The 20,294-nt window shown below is 41.0% G+C and overlaps 1 protein-coding gene across 1 annotated transcript in view; it reads right to left on the bottom strand.

The window, feature by feature from the left end:
* Positions 1–9,689: 9,689 nt before the first annotated feature.
* Positions 9,690–20,294, bottom strand: part of ZNF280B (zinc finger protein 280B) — a 21,004-nt gene continuing 10,399 nt past the window's right edge. Inside the window, exon 2 of the mRNA XM_003803390.3 lies at positions 9,690–11,451. Within this exon, the coding sequence (XP_003803438.1) occupies positions 9,753–11,387 (1,635 nt within the window). The 5' untranslated portion in view covers positions 11,388–11,451 and the 3' untranslated portion in view covers positions 9,690–9,752. The remainder of the gene's footprint in view (positions 11,452–20,294) is intronic.

Raw genomic sequence — 20,294 nt, 5'->3', positions numbered from 1 at the left:
TTTTTTTTTTTTGGTTTCAGTTTGGCCGGGGTCAGGTTTGAACCCGCAACCCTTGGTATATGGGGCAGGTGCCCTACTCACTGAGCCACAGGCGCTGCCCTCTGATCTATATATTTACCTGACTTCAATAAAAGCCTATGAGAATCATTGGGAGGGGGTGCACTCTGGTGTTGGCCTCCCAGCATCCCCTCAGTTCAATGCATATTGACTGAGTAGAGGTTATGATTTTGCATCAAGTCGCACCAACATACCCCATTGTGTTTGCCCACATGCTCACCTTGGGCAATGAGACATTAGTGGACCTCACACAAGCTGAAGCTTAAAATGGCCTCACGCCATTTGGCTTGTCCTCTTCTGCTACTCTCATTACTAAGGAGATTGTGTCTGGGTAGTTTCTGGTCCTTTAGGCTGGGCTTCCAAATAAACACATGTGATATTAAATGCCAATGTTTGTGATTGTTTGTTACGCAGCAATGTATGACTGGTATGTCTGGCATAAAGCAGACATGGATGTTCGTCTAGTGAGTGAACACATTCAGGTTTATATCATGAACAGCAGGTCTCTCTCCTGCAGAAGTAAGTTACCAATTTTACCAACTCAACTAAGAGAAAGAGTAATACTTGGTGCAGTTTCTCTAATTCCAAGAGCAGAAGTGGGAGAGCCCAATAGTAGGAGAGTGAGCAGGAGCATCTGGACAATCCTTCTCCTTTTGTGGTAGGACTCAAGCATCCTAACAGGCCAAGGAACCTGGAAGTGCCTTGACTTGGAGTGATGGGAGACTGAGCTACATGGGTGACTTAAGGTCTATATTTGTATATAATCTTTTAAACTATTCTATATGTTCCTCTCTTATCTAAAATGGATATGATGACTTAGAAATAACTGATATAATTAAAGCAATAAACAAAATTAAAATTGTAAATTTAAAACAAACATGTTTTCTAAAGTCCTATCAAAGAAGATTAAAGAAAATCACAGGTGGCTCGGCGCCTATAGCTTAGAGGCTAGGGCACCAGCCACATACACAGGAGCTGGCAGGTTCGAATCCAGCCCAGGCCTGCTGAACAATAATGACAATTGCAACCAAAAAATAGCTGTGCTTTGTGGTGGGCACCTCTAGTCCCAGCTACTTGGGAGGCTGAGGCAAGAGAATTGCTTAAGCCCAAGAGTTTGCGATTGCTGTGAGCTGTGACACCACAGCATTCTACCCAGGGTGACAGCTTGAGACTCTTGTCTCAAAAAAAATAAAAATAGCCAGATGTTGTGGTAGGCACCTATAGTCCCAGCTACTTGCAAGGCTGAGGCGAGAGGATAATTGCTTGAGCCCAAGAGTTTGAGGTTGCTGTGAGCTATGACATCACAGCCCTCTACCCAGGGTGACAAAGTTAGACTCTGTCTCAAAAAAAAAAAAAAAAAAGAAAGAAAGAAAGAATTTATTTTGGTTCACATTATGATCTCCCAGACTTAATGCCAAAAAGGAAGAATATAACAGAAGTAATAAATGACTAATGTAAAAAATATTCTAAAAAAACCCGCCATGTCTCACTGCTTAGACATAACCATTCACATATTTTGACAATGTATATTCTTCCGGATTTTAGTCTTTGCTTGTTCCTATGTGAGATATTGGTTGGGGTGAGATGGGGAAGGGGGTTAGGAGACGAAGGAAAAAAGAAAGGGTCAGACTACAATTTCTCTTACAATTCCTTTTCTCATTCAGTAATTAACACACAATCAATATCTCCACATACTTTCAAGTATTTTTTTAGCTACTTAGATCATTCATAGTATTGAATTCATAGTATTGCAGGGATTCTATATGTTTTCTCTTATTATGAACTGCATGTTGTTGCTGACTTTGTTCAAATTACTTATAGTGATACAGCAAGGCATTTCCTTGTAAAAACTCCTAAGCTGAAACTTCAGGTTCTAAACAAGCAGGGGAAAGTGTGTGCAGATCTCATTCTCTTACCAGAGTTATGGTTAGAAATTAAATGCAAATAATAAATCATAATAAAGGAGTCAACTCAGAGATGTCTCAAGTCTCAAATTATAGGCAGTTCTTGCTTTGTACTTATATTGAAATCCCCCCACAGTGCATAAAAGTTCATGCACATCCTAGAAAGGATGCCTTTTTCACCCTGTAGATGAAACCTGACATGATCAACTGACCTGCTCACAATGGTACAGTCTCACAGTGTTGTGTCTGCTAAAATAATAGATAATAGAATAATCCACAAACCAGGATATCATGTTCACACCAAAAGCTACTAAGGCACAGAACTTAACAGGAAGCTTCATTAAAAGCGCTCATGTCTCCTGTCAATAAGCATCTTTAGGAGGGATGACTGTTGTCCTGATTCAGGACATAGATGTTTATTATGTGTGCTTCTCAGATTTTAAGTGACCCACATACCCCTTTCTTTCTTGTTTTTTTTTTTTTTTTTTTTTGAGAGTCTTACTTTGTCCCCCTGGGTAGAGGGCTGTGACATCATAGCTCACAGCAACCTCAAACTCTTGGGCTCAAGTGATCCTCTTGTCTCAGCCTCCCAAACAACTAGGACTACAGGTGCAGCCACAATGTCCAGATTGTTTTTTCTATTTTTAGTGGAGATGGGATGTTACTCTTGCTCAGCTGGCACATTTCCCTTTCTACCTCAGTCTCCCCAGAGCCTCATATCTATGCTGTAGTGGTACAGTCAGCCTTTGGCTGTGTCTGCATTTTCTATTTAAAGTACTGTAAAGCAAATTATGTAAATAATTCTCATCATTAACTAGCAGTTTAATCAAAGTGAGATTCAAACACTTTGGATGACAAAGTGTTTTATCATTCAAACCACTAAGATAAGCAGTTAGAACCAGGAAACATGGAAACTAAAATACATATGAACTGTGGGTTTTCCATGATAAATACAGGAAAAAGTACAAACTACTGACCAAAGAGACAGTGAATTCAAGTTGGCCTGAGAAATACAGTGGAAATGTCAAAAGTTAATGAGAGGGGCACCACAATCCTCAGTCCAAAGAAACCACAAGGGGGTCCTGGGAATCTTCTCCAAACCCTGAAGGAAATTTAGGTGGCCCAAATGTAATGTTACTCCGGACATTTACTGACAGGTCCAGCAACTGTTTCCTCCCACAGGGCAAACCCAGGGCTCACAGCCATCCCAAGCCATCCCAAGCCTCCCCGAGACAAAAGAATTGCTCCCTGGGGCAAGAAGCAGAATAGGCAGAGTTGAGAGCTAAAAGGCCCAGATCTGGGCAGCTGGGCACCCATAGCACAGTGGTAAGGGCACTGGCTACACACACTGGGTTCAAACCCAGCCAGGGCCTGCTAAAAAAAAATAAAAAATAATGAAAATAGCTGGACCTTGTGGCGGGCACTTGTAAGTTGGAGGTTGCTGTGAGCTGTGACACGACAGCACTCTACCCACTCTACCAAGGGTGACATGTGAGACTCAAAAAAATAAAACAGAAGACTCACATCCGCATCATGTATCACACAAATACCTAATGTTTATCCAAAGAGGTGAGGAGAGCATGAAAGAACCATGAGAGAATCCAGTCACAGCTGCAGGTCCTGGGCACTTTCGCACCACGGTCTAGACTCCTCCTCAGCCCAGGTTTACAGAGATTTCAGACCAACCTTTGGAGTGATCCTTTTGCATTCCTTTGGGAGAAGGTGGGTCCAGGAAAAACAGAACCCACATATTTTTCCAATCCACAGGAAACTAGATGAAGTTACTAGATTAAGAGTTTACTGCCAAATATTTTTTCCAAAAAAACTCATCTAACTGGCTGGGCGCAGTGGCTCACGCCTGTAATCCCAGCACTCTGGGAGGCCAAGGTGAGTGGATTGTCTAAGCTCACAGGTTTGAAACCAGCCTGAGCCAGAGTTAAAACCTAGTCTCTAAAATTAGCTGGGTGTTGTGGTGGGCACCTGTAGTCCTAGCTACTTGGGGGGCTAAGACAAGAGGATCATTTGAGCCCAAGAGTTTGAGGTTGCTGTGAGCTATGATAACATAGCACTCTACCAAGGGTAGCATTGTGAGACTCTGCCTCAAAAAAAAAGCAGATCCACCCCAGTCAAGCCTTTAGATGATAGCAACCTTGGGCAGTCAGGGTTGAGCTAGAAGAACTTAACTAATCTTCTCCTGGATTCCTGACACCCAGAAACTGTGAGCTATTAGTTTTGTGGTAATTTGTTATGCAGCAATAGATAATACATTCTCTTCCATTTTTAAGAAGCACAAAATCCCACTCAACATGTAAAAAAGGTATGGAGGCTTCGGCATATCTATACACACACATAAACACACACACATACACACCCTTCAGACATTTCCTTTTCTAAACACGTCATCTTTTTTACTGCTTTGGGCTTTTTATCACTGGGCAGGATCAAGGAATTATATACAGCTCACTCCCAACTCACAGAAAAAGTGCTTGTATACCACTAGCGCACCAGCAGGAATACAGGGGAATGTACATATTCTAACTCATAACTCATGAACTAGAATAGGGGCAACAAGTAGTAAATATTTAAGGTTCTGCAGGGTGCACAGGAGTCTCTGGCTCTAACAATGCTTTAGTGATTTAAGCTTTTACCATAAAGGCCACAGTTTGCCAATCCTTGCTCTAAAGCTAAGACTCTCATGTCAGCAGCAGTCTTACTGCACACATACTGGTAACTGTTCTCATGTCAATCTTGTAACTAGGAAGGAGTGTAAGAGGCCACCTACTGAAGTGGTAGGAAAGTGGAATTTACTTTTTTTCCTCTATGTATATGATGACTGCTTTGTAAAGACAAAATAACTCATTTATAGAATGTTTGAAAGAAAAAAGTAACCACAAAAATATGTAAATTTACTTGCATTTAGAATTTATTATTCTTTTCCATGGATATTACCATGAATAATTGCAAACACAAAGTACGTATCTTCGTACGTTGCTTTCTCAGTTTTGCAATATAACCAAATAGAATTTTGTACTGCCATAGTTTCTACAATCATTACTTTTAATAAATGAGTAATACCGTTTATAGTGGGTATGTATTTAATAATGTCTTTGATCCTTCATTTTGGTTTCCAAGTTTTGTAACTAGGAATTACTCTCAAATGGATATTTGAATACCTTTATCTTTTAAACAACATTTGAGGGAGGGATAGATGCCTACAATAAAACGTATTTCTTATTTTACCATAGAAACCAACAACATTCTCGGTAAAACTTAAGGTTAAAACATTCAGCCTGCAAAATTTTAAATCTTTGGAATTAAAGTACTGAAAATCAAAATGTCCATCACAATCTTTGGGATTTGTGCAAAGCTGTAAACAAAAGTAGGCTGTCTTAAATCCTCTATTAAAGAAAAAAAATGAAATTTTAAAACAAAATCAGGCTGGGCACAGTGGCTCATGCCTGTAATCCTAGCACTCTGGGAGGCCTAGGTATACAGATCGCCTGAGCTCATGAGTTGGATACCACCACACTGAGGCAGAGCAAGACCCACTCCTAAAAATAGCCAGGCATTATGGCAGACACCTATAGTCCCAGCTACTCAGGAGGCTGAGGTAAGATGATCGCTTGAGCCCAAGAGTTTGAGGTTACTGTGAGCTATGATGCCTTGGCACTCTACCAGGGGCACCAAAGTGAGACACTGCCTCAAAAATAAATAAATGATAATAAATCAAATTGGAGGTTACTTCTTGGAAAAAGTAATCAGAAACATTGATAAAATCAGGACAAATCTAATGAGAGGAAGAGGCAATACACTTTAATATTAGAATGAGAAGGAATGGGGTTATGGGTAATAAAAATAATTATTTTGCCCCAAGTGGAACTACTTTTGCTTCAGGAATGGAAGGTTTCTAACAAAAGAGTTGTGAATGCAGCCAAGTAAAAATGTGGGTCAGTAAACAACTGTCTCAATAAATGTTGTAAATTATCCAATAAAATTAAGCAATACTGTTTAAAAGCTTCTAAAAGTGGAAATATAAAGTCTTTAAGCAATATACTCATTACATTTAATGGCAAATCATTTCTCATTAAAAATAAAAACAAGAAAACCCATTAATTCCATCACACATACCTCTGTTTATAAGTTCATGTCCCATGCAATTAGACTAAAAACACAATTGTCAAGAAGGCAGTTTTGGTGGCGTCTGTAGCTCCCGCAGCTAAACGCCAGCCACATACACCAGAGCTAACAGGTTTGAATTCGGCCCAGGCCTGCCAAACAATGACAACTACAACCAAAAAATAGCCAGGCATTGTGGTGGGTGCCTGTAGTCCCAGCTACTCAGGAAGCTGAGGCAAGAGAATCGCTTAAGCCCAGGAGTTTGAGGTTGCTGTGAGTTATGATGCCATGGTACTCTACCCAGAGAGATAGCTTGATGCTCTCTCTCTCTCAAAAAAAAAAAAGGCAGAGTTTACATAGTGGCACTAAATAAAAATTAAAAATAGACACGGCACCTGTAGCTTAGTGGCTAAGGCACCAGCCACGTATACTAGAGCTGCTGGGTTTGAATCTAGCCTGAGCCTGCCAGACAACAATGGCAACCACAAGTAAAAAATAGCTGGGTGTTGTGGCAGGTGCCTGTAGTCCCAGCTACTTGGGAAGCTGAGGCAAGAGAATGGTTTAAGCCCAAAAGTTGGAGGTTGCTGTGAGCTGTGAAGCCACCGCACTCTACTGAGGGTGACATAATAAGACTCTGTCTCAAAAATAATTAATGAATTAAAAATAAAACTTATCATGTTAAGGATGAAAAGACAGTACAGTGAAAATATTCTTTCACAAAACATTTTATTATAATAATTGCTATTTTACTTACAATTTTTGGCAACATTAATAAAATAATAAATTGTATCTGAAAGAACAAGCAAGCAAAATAGACAAGAAAATTCACAGAGGGTAATAACAAAATAGTAATCTTGACATATTCAATATATTTGTAAACAAAACAAAGTGACATTGCCTTAAAAAAATAGAGAGGTATCAATAGAAAAACAGAGAAAGCTCCTGAAAGAACTCAACTCACTATATTAAGTTTCTTTTGGTTGCAGGCACAGAAACGCTCAAGCTAGCTTAATTCTAAGACAGAAGCAAAGCCCTTGATGATGATCTACCGCTTCCTAGCTTTTCCATGAAAACCTAGGAAATTTGACTAGATTGGAGAAGGAAGAAAACAGTGGGGAGGGGTAAAGTGCCTTTAAAGAGGAGGAGAATATAAAGTTAGAAAAAGAAAAAAAAAAAAAGGAGATTTCATTGAACCTCAGTGAAGTTCAATGAGTCAAAGGAAATGTCAAACCCATGAGGTAGCAAGCCATGCAGGCCTGGGGACGGGCATTCTAAGAAAGAGAACAGCATGTGCAAAGTCTTTGGATCAGAAAAAAAAAGTCTTTGGATCAGGAAGAAATATGATTTGATTAAGGAACAGGAAGGCCAGTGTGTCCAGTGTGTTGAAAATAGTGCACCCATGGGGAAAATGGCAGTGAAGCATGGCAGAAAGTGAAAAGGAGTAGGCAGGAGCCAGATCACTGGAACCTACAGTTGGCAATTAATGAAATTTGTACTCCTTAGGAGCATGCGTTAGTGGAACAGCAAACAGCATTAATAGTATTAATACTAAGCAATCACTAAACCAGAGAACTAAAGCATTTCATATTTTTACCACAGAAACAGAATAAGGGAGGTAAGTATGCAAAAATCTGCATATCTATTTATACACAGCAGGACTACCCACCTGAGACCAGAACAAGTAGAACAAGTACACACAGACACATCACCCTTTCTACACCTCCTAAAATTTTAGCAAACTGTCTTGCCCCAAGCAAAGGAACTGGAAAAGCCTAGTGAAATGTTCAAGGTGCTGATCAATCAAGCAAGCAAGCATCGGGCAAATAAATAAATCAATCTACAGTCAGGAAATTACCTAAAATATGGACAACATACTCACAACGTCTTTGTTGTCCGTAGTACCTTCTCCCCTAGTTCTAAGAGAGAAATTATACCCTTTATGATTATCTCTTCCCAGCTTTTTGTGAAAGCTTAGGAAATTTAACTAGACTGAGAGGAGAGATAAGGTATCCTTAAGAGTAAGCAAGAAAAAAGGAGAGCTTTCTCCAGAACTTGGCCTACAGCCAAGATGACAGATTCCTCCCTTGACTGGTGAACAGAGGCTGTGGGCACCAGGCACCTTGGTTGGGGGCAGAGGAACCAAGGATGGTGCTAGAACACATCCAGGGAGACAACCCTGGGAACCAGAGGCTGCCAAGGCCACTGATGTTTGGGAACCAATACACATAACTCCGCATGTCAAAACCCCTTGAGAGGGCAAGCAAGAAAGGTTCCCCTGTAGGATAGGATAGACAAGATAGATTAAACAAAGAATTTTAACTCTAAGACTGAGTGCTCACTGAAGAAAATGGGATATCCTGAACATTAGTGTATATTAAGTAAGACTCAACCAGTATTAGTGTGGTAAACTGGGAAGTTATATGTACAACAGAAGACTGTTAGCTGTAATACATTCACATCCAAGATATAAAACTGCAAGGTTCACATCTTCAATTAGGGTATAATACACATAAACAGAAAAATATAAAGCCCTGTCTTGAGGTTTAATTTTACAATCATCCTGGACTATTTATGTCCACTATACCTACTGTTCTTAGACAAATCCAATTCTAGTTTAACAGTGATAAAACTAAATTTAGCCCAGTCCATTAACTGGAAAGATAGGATTTTTCTTTTTTTTTGTTGTTAAGCAGGCCTGGGCTGGGTTCTAACCACTACCCCTGGTGCATAGGGGCATTGCTGTAACCACTAAGCTATGGGCAGCTTGGACATATTGATTTGTTTTACTCTTTTTCAGTCAAAACTATGGGTCCAGTAGGATTCAAACTATGGATACCAGGGTTCTTTTCCCTTGGGAAACTCAACTTGCTGCTGTGGCAGAGAAGGACATGGCCAGTTAATTCTCCTTCACAGAGGACAGAATGCTAGCAGCAGGCCTCAGTCTATTAAATTACTACTTCTTCATCTGAAACCAGTCATACATGGTGGCTGATTTCTGCAGAGGCCCCACACCAAACATAGGCATTTTGAATGGTTTTGCTTCCTCAGATCTTCTTGGGTTAGGTAAAGACACTCTGAAGCAGTCTTCCTTCTGCACTGGCTCCAAGTCCAGCATGAACACACATCTATCCTTAAATGGGACAACAAGCCGTTGTCTATACTAACCTCACCTTTCTGATGTCTGTTCACACCACAGCTTCTTCTCGGAACCAGATCATTTTCTGCCAGCACAGCACAGGCACTTCTAGGGGTTTAGCAGCAAATGGGCCAGGCCATAACAAGTCCATTCCAGTCTGACTAGAGTTAACAGTGAAATTTTTAACACATGGAAAAAGCTGAAAATCATTTCAACAACTCCAAGAATTTTATATATAGGAGGAAGAGCTTTCAAACTTAGGAGTGATATGAAATACCAAAAAATAAATAGATTTGTTTTTCTCTCTCACACACAACATAAACAGCTTTTATGTGTTAAACCAGATATAGTTAATACCAGATAGTATGTTAAAATAACACCTCAAATTCAGACCAAATGATATTGTGTAATTTTTTTAAAAACATGTAATCTATAAACTATTTTTGGTGCTACTGAAAAATGAATGTCTGGTTTGTATTTTTTTGTTTTTATGGGAGTTTTACTTGGTTTGAAATATTTTAGATTTACTGAAACTAGAATTAATTGTGTTTTTTTAAAATTCTGCCTTTAGACCTGGGATGTGATGGTTCAGAGTCAGATGTATTCATAGTAATGGATGCTACTTCCACTAATTCTGACTGAAGAGACTCCAGGGACACTTGAATAACAACTTTTGTTTCTGGAGGCAATCCTTCTAGTTGTTTAGGCTTCTTAAACATTTGGTGAAAATGGGTCTTGTGCTCCATTTTCTCCTTGAAAGTTAAAAACTGTAGCCGGCATTTAGAACACTGATGTACACTCTTTTCCCAGTGTCCCCTATAATGACACATGTACGGTGTTGCAGTTTTGAAAATTTTGAGACAAAATGGACAAAGCAAAGTTTTTGTGTCAGCATGGCATGTTCTAAAATGTGTTTCCACATCAACAAAGGCCGACGATCTGTAATGGCAAATCTGACACACATAGGGCATTTCTCCGGGCTTATGATTGTCCTTCATGTGTTGCAGCAGGACCTGATCTGTTTCAAATGACAATTCACAGATCTTACAGACAGGAGAGGGCTCCTGGGCAGTGTGCACACTTTCGATGTGACACTGCAGCTGGAAGGGAGTGGGAAACTGTCGGTGGCAGTGCTGGCAGGTGGTGTGGTTTTCCCAGCTATCGCTCTTCTGCTTCTCAAGTTCCAAATGGTGCTTCATGTGATTCATAAACTTAACATTCTTCAGATCTTTCAGGCAGCTGAGGCATTTAAAGGTTGTGTGTGTCTTCTGCTCTGGCAGCCCATCTCCTTTATGCTGTCCGTAGTAGAAGTCACTAAGTAGCATGACCAGATTTCCTTTCTCAGGGTCAAAGTTCTTGTTTTGACTTGCCAGACTTGAAAAGTCTGTTTGTGCCGATTCACTTTCCCTATCAAGTTTTGCATTTATAGGCTTGCAATGGACATTGTCCTTTGAAAAAGCTGGTCCATTCTGAACATGGCTTAATGAGGTATGAACACTGTTTGAGGATGTATTCTGCTGAGTATTGACTGTATGAAAGACACCTGAAGGAGACACAGCTGAAGAACATTCCTCTGTAATTCCATCCCTGAGTTTAGCCCTTTTGGGACTTACGCTGTCTACTTCAGAAGTGGAAAGTCGTCGCTTTGACACACATGGACTTTCATTCGTACCTCCTACTGAAAGTGCTTCTCTCACTGGACGATGCAATGAGCTTGTGAATGTAGTCAAAGGAGAACACGACTCTGAAGATCTATCAGGCACAACTTGTGATGAACTATCTTTACAATCAGGTTTAGACAAAGGCTCAATTATAATAATAGGACTATCTGTTGATCTTGATTCAGACTGAGAAGTTGGCAAGACAGTTACTGCTCCTGATTTAGGCAACACATGACTTGTAGGCTGCAATTTGTGAGCAGTATCTTTTCTAAGGTGACCACGCTTTTTTCTCCTTGAATATGAACCTGGGGTGACTCTGTTCAAGATGTTTGAAACAACTGGTTTTGAATTTGAAGTCACCCCTACAAAGATCAGCTCGGCATCTTCATTTACATGTTCCACCCCAAGAAAGATTAGCTCAGCGTCTTCATCTTCTACTTGTTTGGTTTCTTCTATGTTCTTCTGTGGTTCTGGCTCTTGTTCTTCCTCACATAATATATATGGTTGCTCCATTTTTTATTTAATTCTTGAAGGGTGTGGCCACAAGTCCCAGGGCTTCCTTTATATAAATTGCCACCTAAGTACAAACACACTATATATCAGTAAGTACAGAAAAATGCATTATCTTAACTTTCCTCTAAAACATTCAAGTAGTTATAAACACTATTATTTTGCAGGCAAAGTTACTGAGACTCAAAGATGACAAATCACAGTTTAAAAGCTACGAAACAGGCTCGGCGCCTATAGCTCAACCGGCTAAGGCACCAGCCACGTACACCTAAGGTGGCGGGTTCAAATCCCCAGCCCGGACCCGCCAAACAACAATGACAGCTGCAACCAAAAAAAATAGCCGGGCGTTGTGGCGGGTGCCTGTGGTCCCAGCTACTTGGGAGGCGGAGGCAGGAGACTCGCTTGAGCCCAGGAATTGGAGGTTGCTGTGAGCTGTAATGCCACGGCACTCTAGCCAGGGGGACAGCTTGAGGCTCTGTCTCAAAAAAAAAAAAAAAAAAAAAGCTACGAAACAAGATCAGGTCCCTATGACCTAAAATTATAGTTTTGCCCCATAATCATTATGATCTCTTCCATTAAAACAAAAGAAGCTTCAATATCTAATCACTAGGCAAAGGGTAAGATTTTCACATAGGCATAATTGTACAACATTTATAAATAGGCTGTGGTGGCAAGCACCCGTAGCTCAGTGGGTAGTGGGCCAGCTACACACCCCCAGACTAGCAGGTTTGAATCCAGCCCAGGCCAGCTAGAACAACAATGACAATTGTAGCAACAACAACAAAAAAATAGCCAGACATGGCAGGCACTTGTAGTCCCAGCTACTTGGGAGGCTGAGGCAAGAGAATCACTAAAGCCCAAGAGTTTGAGGTTGCTATGAGCTGACAACACGGCACTCTACCCAGAGTGACAGCCGGAAACTCTGTCTCAAAAAAAAAAAAAAAAAGGAAATAGGCTATGGAATGGGAGTATTAAGGTAGAATCCTTAGTCTGCCACACACAAATTGCATGTTATTTAGCAAGTCCTTTACTTTTAAGTGCGCTTTGATATCTTAAAAGCAAAAATTCTTATTTCTTTGCAACAGAGTCTTGCTCAGTTGCACGGGCTCGAGTTGCAGTGGTGTCATCATAGCTCACAGCAACCTCAAACTCCTGATGTCAAGTGATTCCTGCCTGCCTCAGCCTCCCAAGTAGCAGGGACTACAGGTGTGTGCCACTGTGCCTAGCTAATTTTTCTATTTTTTGTGGAGACAGGGTCTCACTCTTGCTCAGGCAGGTCTTGAATTCCTGGCCTCAAGCAACCCTCTTGCTTTGGCCTCAGGATCACAGATGTGACACACTACACCAGGCCCCTCTAACAGCCATTTTGAGAAAGCACTAACTATTTAATGGCAGCTTATTTGGGAGTAAAACAGAACAAAAACTTGTATTCAATGTACATATCTCAATTGATCTGTAATACTGATTTCCTAAATATAGAAAACAGGATCAAATTTACAGAACAAGAGTACTACACGTAGCCAACAACAGCACAGTGCAATGCCACATGTTTACCATGTGCCAGGCAAATGAGGAGTAAACTCTCTTAATAATGTCACCCCAATGTGTGGCCTTAATTATAATCCATTCACTCATGTTTCCTACATTTCTCCCTCCAGCCCTGACTTCCCCACTGAACTTAAATACAACACTGCTTCCTATTTCAGTCCACCTGTCTCTTCTCCCCATGACAGGCAGAGAGATTCTGTTAAACCAAGTCAAACTGCATCACCCTCAGCTCAAAACCCTCTACTGGCCTTGCACTAGGCTCAGGTAAAAAGCCAAGTCTTTTCAACTGCTAGAAGACCACACTTCCAACCCCATATACTGCCCCACAGTTCCCTCACACCCCTCTACCCCACCCACTTCACCTGGACACACAAACCTCCCATTTCTTGAACACACTAAGCTCTATCCTGCTTAGGAACCTTTCTCCCTTTAGTATAAATGATCTTCAGCCTGCATGACTGGCTCCTCCTGCCTTCAGGATTCTATTTCTAGTATCCTTCTCGGTGAGGCTCCAACTGACCTATAATTCACATTTCTAATCCCTCGTCCCTTCTTTTTCACCTTCAAGCCCTATCACCATTTAACATACTATCATCTACTTATCTTCATTCTTTTCTATCATTCATCCTGTAGAACACAACGGCAGGGATTGTTATCTTTTGTTAACTGCTGTATACCCAGCACAAACAACAGTGTCTGGCACAGGACAGGTGCTCAACAAATACAAATAAATGAATCAATAAATAGTAACTCTCCTTAATAAAATACTGTATTTATAGAGAAGATTATGCTCCATTAATTCCACCTTTCTAGGAATTTACCCTGAGATCTTTGTCCAAGTAGAAAATTCTACAGGCCAATAAAGGACTTAAAGCTGCTCGCTTTCTGGGTGGCACCTGTGGCTCAGCGAGTAGGACGCCAGCCCCATATAGTGAGGGTGGTAGGTTCAAACACAGCCCCAGCCAAATTGCAAAAAATAGCCGGGTGTTGTGACGGGCGTCTATAGTTCCAGCTAGCTGGGAGGCTAAGGCAAAAGAATCACCTAAGCCCAAGAGCTGGAGGTTGCTGTGAGCTGTGACACCACAGCACTCTACGGAGGGCAACAAAGTGAGACTGTCTCTTAAAAAAAAAAAAGTTGCTAGCTTTCTACAAACACATGACCACAGCCAACAGCAAAATGAATGAATGAATAAATGATTTTGGGCCAGGCACAGTGGCTCGCGCCTATAATCCCAACACTCTGGGAGGCTGACGTATTGGGAGGCGGAGGTGAGTGGATTGCTTGAGCTCAGGAGTTCAAGACTAGCCTGAGCAAAAGTGAGACTCCATCTCTACTAAAAATAGAAAAGCTAAGGCAAGAGGATTGCTTAAGTCCAAGAGTTTGAGGTTGCTGTGAGCTATGATGCACAGTATTCTACCCAAGGTGACAGCCTGAGAATCTGTCTCAAAAATAAAAAATAAAAGGCTCGGTGTCCATAGCACAGTGGTTATGGCATCAGCCACATACACCAAGGGTGGCGGGTTCGAACTCAGCCCAAGCCAACTAGACATCAATGAGAACTGGAAAAAAAAAAAAAAATAGCCAGGCATTGTGGCCGGCACCTATAGTCCCAGCTACTTGGGAGACTAAGGCAAGAAAATCATTTAACCCCAAGAGTTTGAGGCTGCTGTGAGCTGTGATGCCACAGCACTCTACCAAGGGCAACATAGTGAGACTCTGTCTCCAAAAAAATAAAAAAATTTTGGGCGGCGCCTGTGGCTCAAAAGGGTAGGGCGCCAGTTCCGCATGCCGGAGGTAAGGGGTTCAAATCCAGCCCCAGCCAAAAACTGCAAAAAAAATAAAATTTTTAAAAAATTTATCTGGAATTCCATTACACAGATACGTAAGTAATAATTTTACTACATGGGATACCATTCTTTTTTTTTTTTTTAAGAGACAGAGTCTTGCTTTGTGCCCTCGGTATAGTGCCATGGCGTCACACAGCTCACAGCAACCTCCAGCTCTTGGGCTTAGGTGATTTTCTTGCCTCAGCCTCCCTCCCAAGTAGCTGGGACTACAGGTGCCTGCCACAACGCCTGGCTATTTTTGTTGCAGTTTGGCTAGGGCCGGATTTGAACCCGCCACCCTTGGTATATGGGGCTAGTGCCCTACTCACTGAGCTACAGGCACCGGCCCATGGGATATCATTCAATATTTCCTATCTCATGTTTCTTAAATTATCCATGACCCACAAAATTAATTAAGTGTCTTCAATGGGTCACTATTAGTGGTTTAAAATACGAGTATAAAGCTAGCAAAATGTAGGCACTTTAAACCATGGTTCATAACTGACCAATTTTTTTAAAACAACGGGATAAATATATCAGGATTCATGGTAGCCCAATGCAGACCTTTCAAACCAACATAATCCAAGCCATAAAAATTAAACTGGCATCCCATATGTACCATGTATGTTGCATCAATTTAATTAAGATATAAATTATCTAATTTTAAAACATGTATATAGCATTTACTCTTATGCACATGTATCACTTTGGAAGAGAATTTAAAATCACCATATTAAGCATAATAAAAATTATTTTTGTCCTCACTTATTCTAAAACTGTATTTTGTTTGTCCAATTCTGGTCATGGACCATGCCAAACACTGAGTACACAGTGGTAAATGCATAAGGCACAGCAGGCGTCCTCAAACTACGGGCCCGTGGGCCACATGCAGCCCGCCTAGGACATTTATCCAGCCCACGGGGTGTTTTTGCCGCCGCTGCCTGTCCTGCTTAGCAGCCTACTCGTCCCAAGGCCCACAGTCTGGCCCTCCAACGGTCTGAGGGACAGTGAACTGGCCCCCTGTTTAAAAAGTTTGACGACCCCTGGCATACAGACTGGTGTGTTATCAATAGTGACTTACAACTCCAAAACTAAGATCAAGTAGACAATTAGTGTATTTGTAATGCTAGAAAAAAATATAAGGCATTTTTGAAAACACTGCTCTTTGGAGTTAACTAAAATCAGTTTAGAGGACCAGGCTCAGTGTCTCATACCTCTGGAAGGCCGAAGCAGGTGGATCACAAGTTCAGACCAGCCTGAGCAAGAGCAAAAGCAAGACTCTGTCTCTAAAAAGCCAGGCATTGCAGCAGGCGCCTGTAGTTCCAGCTACTCGGGAAGCTGAGGCAAGAAGATAGCTTGAGAGATTGCTGTGAGCTATGACACCATGGCACTCTACCCAGGGCCACAAAGTGAGACTCGGTCTCAAAAAAAAAAGTAAAAGCAGTTTAGTCTATCTAATAGTTTTAATCACTTAACTCTACAATGATGCCTTCAGGCCCAGTGTTTCTCAGCCTAAGCACTACTAACATTTTAGACCTGATAATTCTTTGTCATATGGGGCTACTGAGTACACTGTAAGATGTTTAGCAGCACCTCTGGGTGACAGTATCCCAGATGCCGCAACGGAAGATGGATACAAGGTTTAACAAATGTCCTGTGGGACAACCCCTGCCCAAACCTAACTTTCTTCTCTGGGTCACATCTACATTTCTAGCAACTACCTTCTAGGTACTTTTTTTATTATTAAATAATAATTTAAGTTATTATTATATTATTATTTAATAATTTAAATTATTTAATAATCATCTATAATGACTAAATAATTTATATAAAAATTATTAGGTAATTTTTAATGTATCTGCTAACATCCTTGCTAAAGAAAAAATTCTAAATAAAATTATTTTTCAGTATCACAAAAATCACAAAATAATCTGACAACTAGTATAGCCATCAGATTTATCTGAGGATCAATTTTTAAAGCCTAAAAAAGTTTGATATACCTAAAGTTATATGGAGAGTTTATAGACAGAATTCACTAAAACGCATTATTCCTGAATTTGAGTTCTGTGTTCTTTCCATCAGAACCCTAACTTAATGCAGGCCTAGTTCTGATGATAGTGTTATTAATTGCTTAGTCTCTACAAATGAAAGTGTATCATTGCAGATGGGTACAGACGGGTCTTACTCTTGCTTAGGCTGGTCTCAAACTCCTCAGCTCAAGCACTCTGCTCACCTCAGGCTGTAGTTTGAGTGGTAGGATTACAGGGATGAGCTACCATGCCAGCCACTGTCTATTTTTTCAACCTATTCAAACCTCTCTCATTTCTGATCAAATGCTTAAGTACTGTTCAGGTGCAATGGCTCACACCTGTAATCTTAACACTCTGGGAAGGAAGCCAAGGCAGGAAGATCCTGTGAGCTCAGGAGTTCCAGACCAGCCTGAGCAAGACAAGACCCTGTCTTTACTAAAAATAGAAAAACTAGCCAACCATGGTACTGGGTGCCTGTAGTCCCAGTTACTGAGGAGGCTGAGGCAAGAGAATCTCTTAAGCCCAAAAGTTCGAGGTTGCCGTGAGCTACAGCAATACCACAGCACTCTAGCCTGGGCAACAATAAACCTCTGTCTCAAAAAATAAAGAAAAAAAAATGGCGAAGTACTTTATAAGTGATTCTAAATTACTTTTAGAACATTGGTCATTCCTGGCTTGGCACCTATAGCTCAGCAGCTAGGGCACCAGCTACATACACCAGAGCTGGCAGGTCCAAACCCAGCCCAGGCCTGCCAAACAACGACAACTACAACCAAAAAAATAGCTGGGTGTTATGGCGGCTGCCTGTAGTTCCAGCTACTTGGGAGGCTGAGGCAAGAGAATCAATTGCTTAAGCCCAAGAGTTTGAGGTTACTGTGAGCTGTGATGCCATGGCAGACTCTACCTAGGCGATGTAGTGAGACTTGGTCTCAAAAAAAAGGAAAAAAAAAAAAGAAAGAACACTGCTCATTCCAACTATCTTTTATTTCTATTCCTATTAATTCCTCCCCACGCTGGGCTCCAACTTCTAGGTTTAGGTCTAGTGGTTACTTTATGTTGGCCTTCAAATTTATGTAACATACCACCACTAAATGGATCTTAAAATGACGGTAAATTACATAACTCTTCTATTCCTAAGGGTTAAATGAGTCCTCCAATTCTAGGGAATAGATTTTAGATTATGATTGAAATGTGTCCCCTTAAAATTAACATGTTGAAGCTGTAACCTCCAACATGATGATATTTAGTGATGGGGCCTTTAGGGTAATTAGGTTTAGATGAGGTCACGAAGGTGGGCCTTCATGATAGAATTAGTGCCCTTATAAGAGATACCACAGACCTTTCTCTCTCTATCTCTCTGCCATGTGAGAACATACAAAGAAGGCAGTTATCTACCAGCTAGGAGAACTCTCACTAGGAAACCAAACTGGCCAGCACCTTAATCTTAAACTTCTTTGCCTCCAAAAATGTGAGAAATAAATTCCTATTGTAAAAAAAAAACCAAAAAAAAAAAAAAAAACCACCTAAACTTAGTTCCAGTAACACTGCTTGACTTTTCACCCAGTTGATCTTGGTTGGATTTCTAGCTGTTGTCCATACTGATTAACTCTCCATTCAACCAATCCTTCAAGATGAAAAATGAGAAAAGGAGTAGGAATCAGGAATAAATCTAACAATGAATGAGTTCACTCAGAACAAGAGAAAACATTAGAACATGGGAGTTTTCTTATTACTTCTTCTCAACGTGTCCAGAGTCCCTTTTCCACAAATGACCATCAACAGATAAATGGATGAACACTTATTTTCCAATTTTCCAGAATCTTGAGATACTGGGTTGGGAAGGTTGAACATGCAAAGACTTGTTAGATTTAAGAGATCTGTCGGCAAAAGTCAATTCATAGCCCCACTGAGGAAGTCACTAAGGGATATGAGAGAAATTAATAGAAGGGCATCATTCCAAAAACAGCTGAGAAGTCAGTGCACAATGACCCACTTCCCACTATTTCTATTCGTTCAAACAATGGCCTTTCTAGTGGGTCTTTGTTATAGCCACACACCAGCTTTTCTCAGACATCAGTGCTTCTTGATTAACTTCTGAGATCAGACCTTAGGCCACCAGGACTCCTCAGTATCTATCCCACTATCATCCTTTGCCTATCACTCTCTTCACCCCACTGCTGTTCCCACAAACTCCTGCTCCATCCACTCTCCTCACCTTCCATCTACAACACTCTTGTCCTTCCCCCACCAATAACTCCCACAATTGCTACCTCAGAATATAATGCTTTATAGAACTGGGAGCTTAATTTTTTTATTTTTTTATAGATAAGAGCCTCACTTGGTCACCGTTGGTAGAGTGCCATGGCATCACAGCTCACAGCAACCTCCAGTTCTTGGCCTTAAGCGTTTCTCTTGCCTCAGCCTCCCAAGTAGCTGGGACTATAGGTGCCCACCACATCGCCCAGCTATTTTTTTGTTGCAGTTTGGCGGGGGCCAGGTTCAAACCCGCTGCCCTCAGTATATGGGGCTAGCACCCTACCCACTGAGCTACACATGCCACCCAGACTGGGAGCCTTATAGGAACCTTGAAACTATAAAAAACATTGGTATTATACCCTAGAGCAACTAAAACAAAAGTAATTTTTCGTAAATATTTTTTAATAAATATCATTTGATAAATAATCTCAGGATGGCAGAGGAATATAAAATAGGGCCTAAACTAACCTGGGAGTCTAGGAGGCAAGTAACTATTAGACTGAGGTTTTCCCTTGTCAAAATATCTGACCATTTCTGTAGATGAGACCAAGAGAAAAATCAAGAATTTACAGATCCTCAACTGTTTCCACCCTTGCTATCTCTTAGACCTCTTCTCTCACTATTCAAACTTTCATTCACTCCCATCCAACCACAGTGGCTTCCTTGCCTGATATTTAAAATCTCTGCCTAATACTTTCATCCCCAGAGCTAACATGGGGACATTTTATCCCCTTCAAGTCCATGTCCCAATCTACCTTCTCCATGAGACTTACCCTGAGCACACTACCTAAAATTACAGAGGCAGAGGTAGTAGGATTGCTTGAGCCCAAGAGTTTGAGGCTGCAGTGAGCTATGATTGAACCACTATACTCTAGCAAACACAATAGAGTCCATCTCTTTAAAATAAATAAAATTGGAATAGATTAATCCTCCAAACTTCCAATCCCCTAATACTGCCTTATTACTTATTTCCTTATTCTATAACATCACCTTCTATTTCACCAGAGAGTTTGTAGATTTACTTATTTATTTATTTTGAGACAGAGTTTCACTATGTCACCCTCGGTAGAGTGCTGTGAAGTCACAGCTCACAGCAACCTCCAACTCCTTGGGCTTAGGCGATTCTCTTGCCTCAGCCTCCAGAGTAGCTGGGACTACAGGCACCTGCTAAACACCCAGCTATTTTTGTTGCTGTTGTTGCAGTTTGGCTGGGGCTGGGTTTGAACTCATCACCCTCAGTATATCAGGC

This window comes from Otolemur garnettii, unplaced genomic scaffold (genome assembly GCF_000181295.1).
Source record: "Otolemur garnettii isolate 467f Iridium unplaced genomic scaffold, OtoGar3 scaffold00301, whole genome shotgun sequence".
NCBI lineage: Eukaryota > Metazoa > Chordata > Mammalia > Primates > Galagidae > Otolemur > Otolemur garnettii.
Note: the sequence above shows the minus strand (reverse complement) of the source record. Positions and strands in the feature narration are given on the sequence as shown.